This window comes from Theropithecus gelada, chromosome 3 (genome assembly GCF_003255815.1).
Source record: "Theropithecus gelada isolate Dixy chromosome 3, Tgel_1.0, whole genome shotgun sequence".
Lineage (NCBI taxonomy): Eukaryota > Metazoa > Chordata > Mammalia > Primates > Cercopithecidae > Theropithecus > Theropithecus gelada.
Window position 1 is genome coordinate 136,248,789 of NC_037670.1, and position 15,221 is coordinate 136,264,009.

General features: G+C 39.6%; 1 protein-coding gene across 3 annotated transcripts in view; it reads right to left on the bottom strand.

Moving 5' to 3' along the window:
- The window catches only part of DOCK4 (dedicator of cytokinesis 4), a 475,181-nt gene that overhangs the window by 168,728 nt on the left and 291,232 nt on the right, over window positions 1-15,221 (bottom strand). For all 3 annotated transcript variants that reach the window (XM_025379882.1, XM_025379884.1, XM_025379883.1), the window contains exons 14-16: window positions 9,918-10,042; window positions 8,615-8,777; window positions 3,834-3,940 (exon numbers count right to left, since the gene is read on the bottom strand). In XM_025379882.1, coding sequence (XP_025235667.1) covers window positions 3,834-3,940; window positions 8,615-8,777; window positions 9,918-10,042 — 395 coding nt within the window. The remainder of the gene's footprint in view (window positions 1-3,833; window positions 3,941-8,614; window positions 8,778-9,917; window positions 10,043-15,221) is intronic.

Genomic DNA, 15,221 nt, shown 5'->3' on the forward strand with positions numbered 1-15,221 from the left:
CCAGTCTGACAGGCAAAAAGGTTTCGAATTTTTTAACTTAAACAGATTTCTTTACTTATTCATGCTTTTATTTTATAGATTTGCATTTATTACTTTTAAATAGCCTGTTTGTAGCATTTATCAGCTTTTCCTTTTCCTACTGATATGTGATAACTCTTGGTCAACTAGGAATAGTAACCCTTTACAAGGGTTACGTATGGGGTTATAAAAACCCTTTACAAGCTACGTTGCAACTATATTTCAGTTTGAAATGTGTTTTCAGCCTAGATTATGATTGTTTTATCAATAAATATCTTAAATTTTATGTAGCCAAATTTACTTGATTTTTAAATTTGATTCCTAACATTTGAGACATCCTTAGAAAGGCCCTTCTCACCTGTAGATTACAAAAATGCTCACCCATATTTTTAAGGCTCATACAGATTGATTGATTGATTGATTTGACACTGAGTTTTACCCTTGTTGCCCAGGCTGGAGTGCAATGGCATTATCTTGGCTCACTGCAACCTCCACCTCCTGGGTTCAAGCGATTCTTCTGCCTTAGCCTCCCAACTAGCTGGGATTACAGGCGCCCACCACCATGCCAGGATAACTTTTTTGATTTTTAGTAGAGACGGGGTTTCACCGTATTGGCCAGGCTGGTCTCGAATTCCTGACTTCAGGAGGTCCACCAGCCTTGGCCTCCCAAAGTGCTGGGATTACAGGCATGAGCCGCTGTGCCCGGCTCAGTTTTATTTCTTACATTCAATCTGGAATGTGTTTTCGCAATAAGAGGAAGGTAGGAATCCAGTTCTTCCCTGCTTCCCCTAATACCCATTTTATTTATCTCAACACCACTTATTAAATGGGCTATATTTTTAGCTCATAATTTGAAACACGCTTCTCTCTCCACGTTTCTTTTTAAATACTGAATTCAACGCGGCACAGTGACCGGCAGACTGTGTGCCTTCCTCTCATAGCAGAGGAAGGATTATGTATTATGCCGGTAATACGGTTTCATAATCATAAATTACAAGTGGCCATAAGCTGAAACTGAACTTGTTGGCTCAGTAGTATGAGAAAGAAAAAGAAAAGTTGTTATACTTGGCAAGTATTTCATAACTCTGTAAATAAGAAATACTAAATAACCCTATTCATAAGAAAACTCAGCTACTTGGGGTTTTTTCTGTGGAGCGAATGCTTCCTGATGGATCCATACAATGTAGGTCTGCCCCAAATTAGACAGCCTACACATACCACACTGAGTTTCTCTTGTGGTTGAGGACACGTTTTTCATGCTCAAATAAATTCCCCTTTATGCATTAGGATTCTTAGTACCAAGTCAATTTTTGTGGAAGAGCTTCAACTGAGTCAAAGTCCTATTTTTGAGAAAAGTTTTGGCCCTGACTACAGGCACCTGGACAGGCCTCTGTCTAGGAATTAATACCTGTTTGACTCCTAAATGTTCATGTGGAGAAACGAGCTCTGCTACCTGTCCTCTGGCATTTTAGGCATATGCATGTCTCTAGTCAGCAACTGAGAATCTTGGTATGGTTCATGCTCATGAAGAGAAGTCAACCAGGACTTGATTGGAAACCTAGCACTGACAAAGACACACCCGCAGACCCATAGGTGAGAGGGTCCAAACGGGATATGCTATGTAGAAGTGATTCATTCTTTTGCATATCATTAGGAAATGGGGAGCCCAGTCTTAATTATCTTAGCCTTACCTTTTCTGAGCTAAGATTTAATGTTACAAAGACATTTATATGAAGTACCATTTACGTTTTTGAAAATCGAAGCTCAAGACATTGCCTGTTATATTATATATCTTAGCGGGGAGCCTCAGACCTACAGCTGAGATAAATAGATCATTCCTGCAGTCTAGTATATGTAGTTCCTCTGTTTGCTTTTCTGGTTACTACGCTTTAAAATATTTTTGTTTCTTTCTATTTTAACACTGTTAGCTTGTTAGCTCTTTTAGATTACATTATGAAGAGAGAATTTAAAGGCCAGAAACAGAAGGATTTGGCTGTCTTGTTTGCCACTATTTTCCCAGCACCTAGAACAGTACCTGGCTGTAGTCTGTGGTCAATAAACATGTTGAACAAATAACAGAAAATGAATGATTAAAGAAATAGACACTGAAATATACATTCTATAAAAATAGAAAATACCAGGTGTGGGCTGGGCGCGGTGGCTCACGCCTGTAATCCCAGCACTTTGGGAGGCCGAGGCGGGCCCATCATGAGGTCAGGAGATTGAGACCATCCTGGCTAATGTGGTGAAACCCCGTCTTTACTAAAAATGCAAAAATTAGCCGGGCGTGGTGGCGGGCACCTGTTGTCCCAGCTACTTGGGAGGCTGAGGCAGGAGAATGGTGTGAACCTGGGAGGCGGAGCTTGCGGTGAGCTGAGATCTTGCCACTGCACTCTAGCCTGGGTGACAGAACAAGACTCCATCTCAAAAAAAAAAAAAAAAACAGAAAGAAAGAAAATACCAGGTGTGTTATATATTGCCTCTCATTTGACTAGCAATCCAAAGAAAGTTTTTGCTTATAATCTCCTATTCATTCAATAATCTTCACTGAACATCTATCACAGGCCAGAATCCCTCTACATAGCTGTTGTTCTCAAGGGGCTCATAAATGTAACGGGGTAAGCTGAGGGATCAACAGATAGTTCTGGAACAGTGTGATGAGAACAATGGTAAGAGATGTGTGCAGATAGCAGGGAGCTCAGGGAAGGGCAACTGGCCAGCTGCGAATATGAGATGGGCCAGGAAGCAGGCGATAGTTCCTGAGGGAAGTTGTGGCCCAGATGAGTCTCCGGGAATGAGCAGAAGATACTCAGAGGGAGAGGCAGGGGAAGGCTAACTCCAGGAGCCACAAGGGCAGGGAAGAGCAGAAAGAGCCAGTAGCAGAGGGTGAAGAACTAGAAAGTGCTGGATGTGGTTGCAGCATCAAGAGGCCGGTAAGGAGTGAGGCAGTAGGGAGGTAGAAGGTAGGCATGCCCTGAGATGCCTGGGATTTATTATCTCAGCAAGAAGCTTTTGAATGGGTCTTAAGCTGGGAAGTGACATGTCTGGATCTGCTCCTTAGATGAGTGACCCTAATGTCTGGGCTAGAGGGAGACAAGACCCAGCCCAGCAGGACCAGTTATCATAGGTGAGAGTTGATAAGGGCCTGGCTATTACACAGTTACAGAAATGGAGAAATGCAAAGGAGGAATATTTTGGAGAAAATTGCCTATGCACTTAAAAATACATTTTTTACCCTACAGTTCATTATTACTAGTATTCTCAGATAATTACAAGAGGTTCCTCCTTTGCAAGTTTTCTTTTTGTTGCCTACTATAATACACTTTGTTCCAAATGTTTTTTATGACAATTCTTGATTTACAAGAACTGCTAAAGTTGTCATGATGAAATACAGCCACTTCTCTGCCTGCTTAGTAACAATAGCAGACAAAATAGTAATGCCGACCTCGCTAAATTTACTTCTGGGGATATACAGACCTAGATAAGAAAGCACGTACTGTAGTATTTAAAAAGTTATTTGTAAGGTTTACTTAACCCTACCACAGCAATGGAAAGAACTTTAAGAACAATACACAGATTTACCTAAATATCCACCCTTAAATTAGGATGAAAAAATAAATCATCTCTAAAATATGTTCTAGAATATGACAGAATATAGAAACAATACTTTCAAAAAGATATTCTCCCTGAGAGCAATCTTACAAGAGTATTCTTTTCAGTCATTTTTTTTGTTCTCTTTTCAAAATGATAAGATAGTGAGGTGCTATTTCAGCACTATTTTTTACTGCCCATTGCCACCATCTGACTGACGTTACCTTATGCACGATGAGCTCATGAGTGCCATCTGGAAGAGTCCTACCATCTTCTTGCATCAGAGGGACAAAAGAAAACCCAAACAACTTCTTCTCTCCTTTCTCCTTTGCTGTAAAAAACAAAATTACTGGCTTATTTAAGTGTATCTATGTTCGGGTACATAGTTTGTCAAGAAGCATAATCATCGAGAAATATAACCCATACACAACAGTTCCCACTACACAATGGAGCACAGCTTTTCTGATAGGCCATCTCTATAAAGCAGTCACCCTCTAATCCCCTCTTCCTGCCCCCTTATCTGCAACTTACATTTCTTGCCTAATTTTCTTTATGGGAGTCACTATCTGAAATTGTTTTTTTGAAAATTTGTGGATTGCCTGTTTCTTCTTTTTACCCCTAGGTCCCATTGAGGGCAGGGGTCTTATCTGTTTTATGTTATTGTTTCAAAGAGTGCTAGGAACATAGTAGGTGCTCAATAAATATATGTTAAATGAATGAACAAGTGAATGAATGAAAGTGAAATGCTTTGTTTTGATTACTAACCATCGAAAGGGAATCTCTAAGCTCTACCCCCGTCCATGACATAACTTCTTTCCCTATATCCACACATGTAAGGAAAGTAAGTCCTGTTGCAGTTACCTCCTTGGAATAAGTTAGGCATGTTGAAAGCCAATATGAATATTAAACCTATAGTTTAATAAGGGCTCACTACTGTGGAAACCAGAAATGAGGCGATGAGGTTTCCAGATGCCTAATTAAGAAATACAATAGCTAGAAAAGGCAAGGATCATTAGCAATTATTTACAGATAGGGAAATTGAGGTCATAGATGTTACGTAACTTGTTGTAGATCCCTTAAGTACCATTCCAGCCATTCCAGTTCTTTCCATCAAGATTTTTTTTCCCCCTCCAAAAATGAAGAAAGCATTAAAAGAACCTTGTTTGGTTAACTTGACTCTCCCATTGTACTTAGATGGCCAGAGAGTTCTCCAGGGCCAGCAGCCTGTTAAGGGCTGAATTGTCCCTCTTTCACAAGTGGAACATTATTCTTGAACAGAAAAGTTCAACTTTCGGATGCAGTGAGATCTGAGCTGGAGGTGTTAGGTATGGTGATCCTGAAGTTTGGACAAGATGTTTAGTAACACAGCATTTAATTGCTCCAGGCATTTAAACACAGGGAAGTAGAGCCTAATGCAGAAAACAGTAATTTTGTCTGGCTGGTGCTGGTCCCTAATATGAGGACACTCTGAAAATGTGATTATAGCAAAGGACTTTCTTTTAATATCATTAATTTCAACCCCATAGAGAAACTGGAAAAAGAATTCATGTTTTTTAAAAAGTCAAGCAAAAATCACACCAAAGATCTCTGGGAAGAGATATCCACAGCAATGATAGTACAGGAACTTGAATCCATAGGTTCATTTAAGAACAACCGACATCTTGACGACATTGAGTCTTCCTGTGCATCATAGCTCTTGTATCCTTTATAGCAAAACTTCTCAAAAGACTCGTCTATACCCATTACTCCCCCTCTTTCCCCTCCATCTCATTCTTTAACTCACGTTTATCACCACACATTCACTAAAACAACTTGTCAGGTTCAACGAGTTCCATGATGCCAAATCAAATTATTTGTCCTCATCTTATTTGATCTACCACTGGCACCAGACACATGTGATCAATCCTCTCTCGAAAAACTGCCTTCATTTAGCTCCTGGATTCTATTCTTCCTGGACTGGCCTTCAACCTACTAGATAGTCCTTCTTATTGTCATTTATAATGCCTCCTTCTCATTCTCCCAGCTCTAAATATGGCGAGTACCCCAGAGACCCACCCCTGGACTCCCCTTTGCTCTCTAAACTTACTACCTGGGAACTCTAATCAGTCTCGGACTTTAGAAATCATCAAAATTAGTAATGTGCTGGAGCTGGATCATACTGGTCCATAAGAGCTGAAAGTGCACATTTCTCCCCAGTTCTACTTCAGTGATGTCATGTTGGAAGCTTGAAACTGGCCATGGTGGGAGTATCTACACCATGGAAATCAGCAAATGCTAGAGTTCAGGGATCCTCCCCAACCTCCAGTGCTGGCTCAGTAGACCAATCACTGAACAATATGTTCTCATTCCCAAGTTTCCAACCTGGAGGTCACTCAACTGCCCACTTGACATCTTGAGTGTCTAACAGACATCTCTGATTTAACATGTCTAAAATGCAATGCTTGATTTTTGTTCCCCAAACAGGTTCTTCCTGTTGTCTTCCCCACTTAATTAAATGACCATTAATTCTCAGGCCGACATCTTTGGGTCACTCTGGACTTTTCTCCTTCTTTCATATCCGATCTGGTAATATTCTGTAAAAAAGAATTGAACCACTACCCTCGTAATGCAGAACACTTTAAATCTATTACTTGGAAGACTAAAAAAAGCTTCCCAAATGGTTTTTCTGTTCCCAACCTTACTACCTATAATCTATTATCCCATAAAGTAGCCAGACTTATCTTCGCTCCAAATCCTCTAGTGGTTCTTCTCAATTCAAATAAAATGCACAGTCCTCATCATGAAATAAAAGACTATACAAGATCTGGTGCCACTGCTACCTTCCTGGTCCCCTCACTATTCGTTGAAAATGCCAAGCATGTTTCAAGCTCAAGCCTTTTGTACTGACTGTCCTGTCTGCCTGGAATCTTCTTTCCCCAGAAAGAATAGTCTCAATGGCTCAGACCTTCACTTCTTTTAGTTTGTTGCCAACACATGTCCTTATAAGAGAAGTCTTTCCTGACAGCCCTATGTAAAACAGCAACACAGTACCATCACTTCCTACTCCCTAACTGCAATTTAAGTCTTCACTGCACTTCATCACTTGCTGTCTGATGTATTATGTACTTAGTTTCTCAGCTATTATCTGTCTTTCCTCTCTGGAATGAAAGCTCTGTGAGAGGGGCTATTTTCTTGTGCTCACTGATGTGTCTCCAGTACCCAGTAAAACGTTTGGCATATAGTGGGAGTTCAATAACCAATTTGTTTCATGAAAAACTGATGTTTCTGAATAAAGATATGAACACGCAGATAAATATTTGGAAGCCCACTTTATAAAACGATTGCATTGGTTATTCATAGTTTGTGGTATTATCAAGATTTTTTCCTTCTTTACATTTGGCTGTTTCTTCTGACTTTTAATTAGGAAAATTAAAAGAAAAAAAAACCTATGAGTAATTTTTCAAGTACAGGGATAAGAAGGTAGAGATCTAATAGATTTTACTGAAAATAGCCTTTATTCTACTTTCCAAGTTCTGAATTAGAATAATTATCTCCAAATGCTCTTTCTCTCTTTCCCCACTATTTCACCGTTATTTTCTCTTTTTCTTACCCTAAAGCTCAAACCTCATATTAGGCCCCAGGGAGAATTTATAACAAAGATTGATGGAAGAAATAGTACGGCACCATTGTAAGTCCTTTATGTTTTCCTACTTCAAGTCCTTTACAGGAAACTCTTCTTGGAATTTGGAAGAATTTTAAGACCCTGCTAGCTCTCTTCCTGCATTCAGAAACATTCACACAAGCATAATTTATGAAGCTCCTTGAGTCAATTCTGAAATATGCCATAATTCCAGCAACAGATAAAGTCCTTCTTCTCTGCCCGAACCTTGGGTAAATTACAACAGCACTGAGGTGAAGTCACCACAAATCTTTTGGCAAAGCCCCTATTCTTTCCAGACTGGAAAGGAGGCTGCTGCTTCTTCAAAAATGTGATTCTCCTGTATCTCTCATTTGTTGTACTGCTCCCAAAGCTAGATTCGCCAGAACCTTCTCTGGTCACAAGGTACACTGGCAGTGCTAAGATACCCTCAGGGACACAGGGAATATCAGAAGATTCCTGGACTCCTGGTAGTTGGGGGAGAGAGATGGGGCTTGAGAGGGTGGTAATGAATGCAAAAAAAACTGAAATAGAAACACTGAGAAGCAATAACTTTATGGATAGCAATGCCCATGTGGACGAACCCTGTAACAGTTCTATGTCTTGGGTTGTTTAAATCTATAAAATGAGGCCGGCTGTGGGGGCTCATGCCTATAATCCCAGTACTTTGGGAGGCCGAAGCAGGCAGGTCATCTGAGGTCAGGAGTTCGAGACCAGCCTGACCAATATGATGAAACGCCATCTCTAATAAAAATACAAAAATTAGCCAGGCATGGTGGCAGGCACCTTTAGTCCCAGCTACTCAGGAGGCTGAGACAGGAGAATTGCTTGAGCCCGGGAGGCGGAGATTGCAGAGAGCTGAGATCGCGCCACTGCATTCCAGCCTGGGCGACAGAGTGAGACTTTGTCTCAAAAAAAAAAAAAAAAAAAAAAAATCTTTAAAGTGAGGCAATTACTTCATGTTACTTCTAAGCCTTTTTCCAGCTGACATTATTTGATTCTCATCTGAATACTGTCTGAGAGAGTACAGTGATGCAGATACACACAAATCAGATATGCATCTGAGCCGACCAAAGGCTTTCCCAGTGGCTTCACATGCCATGAAAAGTCCTAGTGGGTTTTCCCGATCTGTGTGAGAGCTGGATCAGCTCCTGGAGATACCTGAATGGTTAGGATTGCCTAAGCCCACCAGAATCAGTTTAGTTTTTAACGCTGTTCCTCCCCTTTCTGGCTAATCTTTCTAGAATGGAACAAACTGATTTTTACAAAAGTAATCAATTTAAGATCAACCCACATCTTCATGAGAGCCCAGTAAGCAGGATACTCCAGCACAAGAGAGACAGGCAGTCAATGCCATCAAATACTTACTGGAACAATGCCGAAACTCGAAGCGGATGTGTGCGCCCCGGAATTTATCCACAGGAATGGGAAGTTTCAGCAGTTCAGACCACCTGGGGCTGTTGTTATGATAAAGCACAAAGGAGTGGTACTCACTGGCTGGTGGCTCCCCAGAGCCAAAGGAGATAAAATCCTAACAAAGGGAACACACAGGTTAAAGAGAGCTTCATCTAAAGATCTTTTGAAAAGGCAGAGCAATCACTTTGCTCTATCTGCCTGCCCCTCAAATAGCACTTCATAGAAAATTACCTCACTGGTTCTTTGCCGTGTGTTTCTGTACCTGCTGCTGTTTAGCAGGGTGTATCTATTTAATTCTGATGCTGGTCTCCAAGGATTTACTGTGCCAAGGGTAGACCTGGGTGATACATGGGAGATTGTCGACTGCATGCCCCACTTGGAGCTCAACTAATTGGCAAAGTTCCCAACCTGCAGTAGTCAAAAGCCTATTTTGTGCCTCAGTAGGTGACTCACTAGGCCCCAGGACCAACCTTCTTATTTAAATGGGCAGCTGTATTTCTCCATGAAGAAGGGGCTCATGAAAACTACTTCTTTCATAAAAACACCTGCTATTCTCACCCCAATTAGTAAGGAGTACCCTAGTCTTCATGCCTATTTTGGTCAGAAAGAAAATATATAGGATTAATATATATCTGTTTTAAAACTATGCTGCATTTATCTCAGCACTTGGGGAAGACAAGGCTCGAGAGGATCACTTGAGGCGAGGAGTGCAAGACCAGCCTGGCCGACATGGTGAGACCCTGTCTCTACTAAAAATACAAAAAGTAGCTGGGCATGGTGGCACATGCCTGTAATCCGTTACTTGAAGGGCTGAGGTACGAGAATTGCTTGAACCCGGAAAGGAGAGGTTGCAATGAGCGGAGATTGTACTACTGCACTCCAGTCTGGTGACAGAGTAAGATTCTGTCTCAAAAAAAAAAAAAAAAAAAAAGCTGCTTTTAAGTAACAGCTGCTATAAGAAAATTATTGACACAATTAATTAAGCAAACTGTCGAAGTTGTTGCTGTTTTTTTTTCCTGGCTTGTCTTCAGCATGAAGACTGCATTCTTCTGCTCTCTTTTCTGAAAGGAATTTTAGTGAATTTAAAAAAAGGAAAAAGAAAACTACACAGGGGTGAAGGAGAAAAATAAGATAGAAAATAATGCAAATCAGAAATTAACTGATTGCAAATCAGAAAATAACTGATCACATTAAAGATTAAGTGAAAGCAATTACACAGACTTGTCTGGCCTGGAAATATCAAGTATTAACATACCTTCAGGGTTTGGCCACTGCTGTCTACAATGAACATCGTAACTTCCACATTTCTGGCCACGCTCTTCCCTCCTTTCTCAAATTCTCCCCTTTCAATAGTGATATATAAATCATTCCTCATTTCACCTATAAGGAAAGGAAAATTAAAACCATGTTATATATATTAGGAAATGTAATAAAGTGCTATATCAAGGAAAAGTTTATACAATATATGGTTATACAGACATATAAAAGTACAAATATATTTGCATTTTTATAATTTTATAAAAGTGTCCTCACCCTCACTGCCAACATCTGAGAAGAATAAAAGCCAGCCTCTGCTAGTCTGAATTAGCAATACTGTAATTGTATATCTAGGAGGCGAATACTGGGACCGAGTAGGAAGGTATTGTCAGGTCTCACCATTTTTCAATATTTCCCTCATTTTATTTATGAGGTGTGATTGTAAAATGACAGCCTAGCAGGGGTGGCTCAGAGAAACCAGTCTTATTACTTTATAGTCATAGCAATTTAGGGTAGAAGAAATACCTAAATGTAGTAAAATAATAGGACTGTAAAGGATACAATTACAACTTAAATCTTTTCCACAATTCATGGACAAAATGATCTCACTGCTGGAAGAATCCAGATTAGCAATTTATGAACACAGATGTAGAATAATTCAGTCATACAGACAAACTCAGCTTAATATTTCATATCATCAAGCTATAAAACAAGTGAGAAAGGCCCTATATTCAAATGGGCACATCCTATGTACATATATACTGTCGATTTTTTCTCTACTGGTGATTTATAAAACTTCAGTTTTTAAAAATCTCAACCCTTTCTTATTATTGCAAGATATAAAAAGAGAAATTTGATGCCAACTAGCAAACTTAGGCAAATGTGCTAACAGCATGCTTTTACCTCTCTTATAAGAATTAAACTAGGGGGAAATAATGAATGCATAGAGAAGTGAGAAATAAGTCAACAAAGCACAACTAGAAAGTTTTTAAAGGTAAATGGTGAGATGGTAAGGTCGAATTTACTTTTACTTAACACAGATTTCAAACACTTGAAAAAAATCAAAAGTAATACTGTTTTCTTTTCTTTTCTCTTTTTTTTCTTTTTTTGAGGGAAAAAAAAGGGGGGGGTCTCACTCTGTTGCCCAGGCTGGAGTGCAGTGGCGCAATCTTGGCTCACTGCAAGCTCTGCCTCCAGGGTTCCTGTCATTCTCCTGCCTCAGCCTCCCGAGTAGCTGGGACCACAGGTGCCCACCACCAGGCCCGGATAATATTTTGTATTTTTAGTAGAGATGGGGTTTCACATTGTTAGCCAGGATGGTCTCAATCTCCTGACCTTGAATACTCTGTTTTCTAATAAAAAATTTCCCCATAAGAAAGCAAATCACTAGAAAGAAAAATAACCATACAACTATGTCTACAATGAGGAGTTTTATAAAACTTCTTCATCAAAGTGTGGACAAGGAAGTACCCTAGTTCCTCAATGCCATGGACCATGGGAGATTATCAGTGTACCTGATCATCTTCCTCCATAAAGACCAACTTTTTACGATGGCATCATTTGCAAATGACCTAGGCTGACAAGGACACAGGTGGGCCATAAAACAGAAAAACTAAGTAAGTTCTAAAAAGAATTACATCTTAGTCACTCTTTACAAAGGGTATATATAAAATATATATAAAACATACATTAGTGGAAACAATACAGAGGTCTCTGGCTTATGAATTTCTAGTACTCTTATACAGCTTATACAAACCAACTTGGGAGGGCAATGAACTTAAAGTCCAGGAGAAAAGCAACACATTTCAACACTTTAAACATTGTATTTGTGTGCTTTGAAAGTTTTCTGTTTTAACTATTTCCTTTATTAATTTTTAGAGTATGGCCCAGTACATTTTATGTTTATTAGACTTTTTATAACCCATTTCACTTTACTACATGTATTCTGTACTGCCACATTTAATGTTATTTATTTAACAATTCCGTTATAGAATCAACAGCAAACCCCCAAAATTTGTCCCCTGAATCAACTGACTTCAACAAACAAAAAATAGGTCTGGTACATACAATGGCCTGCACATGCTAGTTTAACAAGAGGTTTGGGAGGAAATTCTTGACAATAATGTTTCCATGAACAGATCTGGCAGGTGAAAAAACAACACTCAAATCAAGATACTTTAGAGCAAAATATATTGGCTAAAAACAGCAGAATTCTTTTGCTTCTTGGAGTAAGTGACACATCATAAGTAGCTCTGCTTACAAATAGACTGTAAAACCTACACTGACTAATGGGAAGTATAGCTACAGGGGTTTTTACCTTAGGAATTTCTCATAATGAGTAATTAGCTTGTCCAAACCACACAGGGATTAACTGTCCTGCAAAATAAAGAGTAAGTGTTTCTTGGGAAGGTGCTTTCCACTGTTATCTGCTAAAAGGACAGGGACCCTCAGACTCCAGCAAAGGCAAGAGGTGATAAGGGAGGTTTGCAAGGTAACCTGTTTCCCTCTGTCTGTAGGCTAGGCCCAAAGGAGGGAAAATCAGGGCTGTACTGCCAGCATCACAAAATTCTTTTTTTATGTACTGTATTTATTCAATGAATGTTTCTTGAGCATCTCCTGTGTGCTAGATACTATTATTACAAGCCAGGAAGATTCAGTAGTGAATACAGCAAAAATTATTTCCCCAGAGTCTTGATTCTAGTAGGGGTAACTCCTTAATAAATAAATAAATAAGTAAAATATATAGCATGCTAAGTGATAACAGACACTGTGGATAAATGTAAGGAGGAGGATACAGAGTACTGAATGGGGATGGAGGGAGAGTTAAAATTTTCAACAGGGTAATTAGAGAAGGCCTCATGAGAAGATGAGCGCCCTGAGTAGGCTACGGTGTGTTTCACAAAGGAGTAAGGTTCCAAAGGGCGTTAGCTTCTCAGGCCAATCCCCAAGGCCTGTTTAGCTCGTAACATAGCTGGATTCTCCTAACTCTTCTTCACAAAAGAGATTCTGAATTCAAATACACTAACAGCAATAGGTTCACAGGACAATTAGAATAAGGAGATACAGGTTCTAGTCTCTGCTACTGCTACGGTGCGTGACATCAGTCTACACAGTATATCAGAAACCTCTGGGTCTCAGGTTTTTGTTATCAAAATGAGAATAGGGTAAAGGTGGGGACAGGAGAGGTGGTAGGAGAGACAACACTACTTTGTTATATTATGCTGTTTCTATGCCTTACAAAAGAACCTCCTCAAAACAACACGTTCACAAAATCAAACTCCTTATACATACGCTTTAATTTTCTGTTCTTTAACTGTCACTATCCCTGCAACCCCATTATCTTTTGCAAATCTTTTAGACTAAAACCAGATTTCTTTGAAAAGAGAATACACGACAAGAACACTTCTCCTGGGTGACATTCTCCATGTGCCTCTCCCCAGGAATTTTACAGCTTGCTTATGTTCCAATTCTGCAAGGTGCCACGTTTTGACAAAATATGCAGAAGGATCAAGTTGAAACAAGTGCTAATTAAAATCAATACATTTGAGGCTGACTCTGGAGAAAACTCATGGTCCAAATGGTGTTCAGAAAGCATCTTGGGTAATTAAGAGAGAAACCATCAAGTCAGTATAAAAAGGAGTCATAACACCCATGTGAAAAACTATTTCCCTGACAATGTTTATTAACACCTTGTACCTCTCAAATTTATTACTCTGAAAATTTGATGTGCACCACATTTTCTTTCTCTTTAGCAGGCCTGCTGGCTAGGGAGCCTTTACACATATGAAGGCCTTTCAAAATACCACTGTAGACAAGATAAAGATAAGGTCATAAAAGTGGGAACAAACTCAAGAGTTCAGTGACTGCAGTCAAATGGGTCCATTAACAGCTTGACCTAGATGGGTAAGAATTTCCATCAGTAGCTGAAAACTGTAATTCTTGTTTCTGTCTTAGGAGTGCCTTGGATAAAGGCATATAGTACATGATCACCACAGCATGTAAAGCACTGTACACCATCCCAGCAGCTTTATATATATATACACACACACACACATACATACATATATATACACACACACACACTGGATATTTGTTAAGAGTTATGGAACCAAATAAAATTTCCTGTCCTTTAGTTTAAAAAAAAAAAAAAAGAAAATGTGTAAATGACTTCGGTTTTTTGTGAACTCAGATTATCATTGATGATGTTGTTAATGATGATGGCAGTAGTAAGAGTCCTAGTAGCAAAAGCAGCAGCAGTACACTTTATTGAGTTTCTACTATGTGTTGGGTACTTTGCAAAATGCTAGAAGTAGAATATCTCATTCAATTATCATATCAACTTTATAAAAAAGGCACTATCATTTCCATTTTGCAGATGAGGAAATGAAAATGTAGGGATGAAGAAAGGTGCCCTAGGTATTATCGGTGACCCCACATTACCTCTGAAAACCTGTAATTCCATGCCGTGAGAATGGCCGTCAAATAAGCCACTGCAATTCAGCCTTTGTCGGGAGAAGTGACTTGAGCAAGGAAGGGAGCAGTCCTGCGTTGCTTCGTATTTGTCAGATCAGTTTTTAAATACTGATTACAGTTCTTGGGACCATCTTTACAAGACAGAGACAGACACCAATGGTATCATCCAGATCATAAACAATATGAAGAAAGGACTCAGAACCCATCACAAGAAGGAAGATGTAGACAATAAAATTAACTGAATTTTAAAATGCTGAAGTTCCATGCAGAAAAGGAAACTGGTCCAACATGTCACTTTGAGAGACAATGTGATGATGTGTTCTTGGTCAATACAAATATTCAAGTATGAGCCAGAAAACCACCACTAGGAACCATGAAGAGGAATGCATGCACTAGACACATGGCTGGGCTGGGTGGCCCCTCATGTGTGTGAAAGGCAGATTAATACCCCCTCCCCAAAGATGCCTAGGTCCCAATCCCTGGAACCTATGAGTATGTTACCTTGCAGATGTGATTAAATTAATGATCTTGCGATAGGGGGATTTTCTTGGATTAACAGGGTGGGTCCAATATAATCACAGGGTCCTTGAAAAAGGGAGGGGGAAGGGTCAGAATTAGAGAAGGGGATATGATAACGAACACAGAGGCTGGAATGACTTGGATCTAAGCCAAGGAGTGCAGGCAGCTTCCACAAGCTGGAAAAGGCAAGGAAGTGGATTCTCCCCTAGAGGCATGAGAAGAAATGCAGCCCTGATCACATCTTGATTTTAGTTCAGTGAGACTAGCTCATCCTCTGACCTCCAGAACTATAACGTAATAAATGTATGTT